The 2,657-nt window shown below is 32.0% G+C and overlaps 1 protein-coding gene across 1 annotated transcript; it reads left to right on the top strand.

Annotated features, from left to right (window-relative positions):
• Positions 1 to 841: 841 nt before the first annotated feature.
• Positions 842 to 2,129, top strand: LOC128192053 (glycine-rich protein 3-like). The gene is made up of 2 exons (XM_052864463.1): positions 842 to 928; positions 1,650 to 2,129. The coding sequence occupies exons 1-2, from the start codon at positions 871 to 873 to the stop codon at positions 1,856 to 1,858; spliced, it is 267 nt and encodes an 88-aa protein (XP_052720423.1). The 5' UTR covers positions 842 to 870; the 3' UTR covers positions 1,859 to 2,129.
• The last annotated feature ends 528 nt before the right edge of the window (positions 2,130 to 2,657 follow it).

The following is a 2,657-nucleotide window of genomic DNA, read 5'->3' as shown; positions in this document are numbered from 1 at the left end:
GAGGTGACATAAAATAGTTACCAAAAAAGAGAGGAGCGAACCTATTTAAACTTACCCATTATAGTATCCCGCTCCTTAATGTTGTTGTATCAAGAACTTCTTTGGAGGTATACCGTTGAAATCTGAAGACAAAACATATTTGAAATTACAAAAAAATGGCTACCAGATACATCTTGGGAAGTTCTACAAGAATTAAGTAACTACATATAAACTCGCAAAACTTGGAAAAGAATAAAAAAAAAACATTGAAAGATACAAAATATCATTGTAAACGAAAGACAATAAGAAATGACACATTTTTTTCAAATTCTAACGACATTGAGATATCACTCTGCACACAGTCTTTATGAACAATTAAACTAGTGAATAGAAGAAGCCACAACTGACTGAATATATCGCTTTGTGTTATAATACAAAGGTGTCAGTTACACTTACGATATATTCACGATACTATGAATTTTTTGTCTATTTCCATTTCATACAAATTCAAGAATGCTCTATCGCCTTCGATCAATTAAACAGTTTAGTAACGGTCACAATGATTATTTATAACATTTAGAGCACATTTATTTATTCTTTTATCAATTTGTAATGTTCTATCTCCAAACTCACTAAAATTCTTCGAAAATGTTCAGATATTCAATGTAAAATGTGCATGTTAAATCTCTTGATTTACATACTGCAAGATGACGACTTAAATCATTTAAATGTGTGATTGATAGATTAAGAACATGATTGTGTAACCTCATAAATGCTGACTCGGAAACTAACTGTTTAAGGCGACACTGATTGGTAAAAATCATTTACATGAATTGCATATAAAAGGAACGACATTTTTCACTGAGAGTACCTGTGTTCTTTAGAATCAAAATGAAGACCACTACTGGTGTATTGATTCTCATGATGTCTCTGGTAGCCATTGCGATGGGTAAGTTCAAACAGGGTTTTTGTATGATTTGGCCTTTTTTTTATTGCGTTTTTCAACAAAAACTTCAGTTTTTTCTGATTTAAAAATTGAACTTGTTAGCAAATTGATTAAACAAAAAAGTAACAAAGAATGCGTTTTGAACTTTCCCCCCAAAAGTATTCATTTTAATTAACACAGTTTAATAGTGTAAAAATGTTGATGGCAACAAATATAAACAGGTTTGTTTTTGCTTAAAACTATCATAACTGTCTTTTGTTGAAAGATAACTTCATAAAACAGCAAATATACATAATTTTCATTAATATATTAGCGAATGTATTTTTTAAACAAACGTGTATTTTTTTAAAAATTAGTTTATTCTTTAAGTGGTATATGACACCTGTAAAATATAATGGATAAAAGTACATTATAATCGAAATACTTTCATCGGTCAAGAATTTTAGAATTTCAATAAATTTGACCGATTCGAACGCATGACTTACATATCAGTAGGTAACGCCCTTACTCATTGCGCTTCGCTGTTAGGTTACTGATTTGGAAAAGAAGGAAATATTTAAAATGATAGCTGATTTTGTTGTTTATTTGTTTAAATTATTTGATTTGTTTGGCAACTTGACAATAAAATAAATTAAAACAAGAGTAGTTTAAAACGAGGAATGATGTAAACGCACTCGAAGATACTTTGGTGTGAAAAAAATAGTCGCCTCATAATTTTTTGTAGGGCGTGGCGGTGGATACGTCGACGATTATGACAGAGGATATGGCGGTGGATTGGGCGGTAGATATGGCGGTGTATACGGTAGATACGGCGGTAGATATGGCAGAGGATACGGCGGTGGATTCGGCGGTCATTTTGGCGGTAGATACGGCGGTGGATTAGGCGGTGTTTTTGGCGATGGATTAGGCGATAGATACGCCGGCGGTGGTTAGATCGGTGTTTATGGCGGTGGTATTGGTTAAATATCGATGCCTGTGGTGACTACAACTGCGGATATTGACTTGATTTTTACCGAACCAATGAATCAATAACGTATACTTTACATTACAACTTTTAAATCAATGATCAGTTTGTTAAAAAACACTACAGGTGTATATACTTTGGACAATTTTCTTTTATGTTATGAAACGTCAATAAGGTTAAAACTTTTAAGTATGCTTTTATCTATAATTTTAACAGCCTTTGTATGGAATAACATGTACAGAAATGTATCGACAATTTGAAAATAAAGTGAACAAATTATTGCATCTGCAAGTTACATAGTTCTTCCATAAGATGAGTCGATTGTTTGTGTTTTTCATTAAAAAAACAGACCATTTCAATCTTATGGTTCACTAGAATCATTAGCACCTTTAGAATTTTAAAATCAAACCTTTAGAAAAAGCAATACACATAAGAGGATTAATGTCACTTATGTATGCATTAGAAATACAAGTACAGTCAATCAATCTTGAATATAGTTTTTCCTAACAAGGCCAGGAATGCAATACCAATACAGTAATGTACTCCATATCTGTCTGGTGAAGAGGAAGTTTATAATTGCATCAATCTTCACCCAATTTACTTAACACATGATATATATCCAATCGAGGGTTGTTAATTAAACATAAATGTAATATACATGCTAGGAGCATTCCTCTTACTGATAATAATATTAAACATAGGTAATCACAGATTATAAAGCTCACCGAGACGAGGCATCAGCTTTATGAGACCACCTTTATCATTTTA

Source organism: Crassostrea angulata, chromosome 7 (assembly GCF_025612915.1).
Source record: "Crassostrea angulata isolate pt1a10 chromosome 7, ASM2561291v2, whole genome shotgun sequence".
NCBI classification, from domain to species: domain Eukaryota; kingdom Metazoa; phylum Mollusca; class Bivalvia; order Ostreida; family Ostreidae; genus Magallana; species Magallana angulata.
This window is presented reverse-complemented; position numbering and strand designations above follow the sequence as displayed.

Bases quoted from the DNA above. Each gene is read 5' to 3' on its own strand.
- LOC128192053 (XM_052864463.1), top strand. From the start codon at position 871: ATGAAGACCACTACTGGTGTATTGATTCTCATGATGTCTCTGGTAGCC. The intron at 929-1,649 runs GTAAGTTCAAAC...AATTTTTTGTAG, and splicing joins TCTGGTAGCCATTGCGATGG to GGCGTGGCGGTGGATACGTC.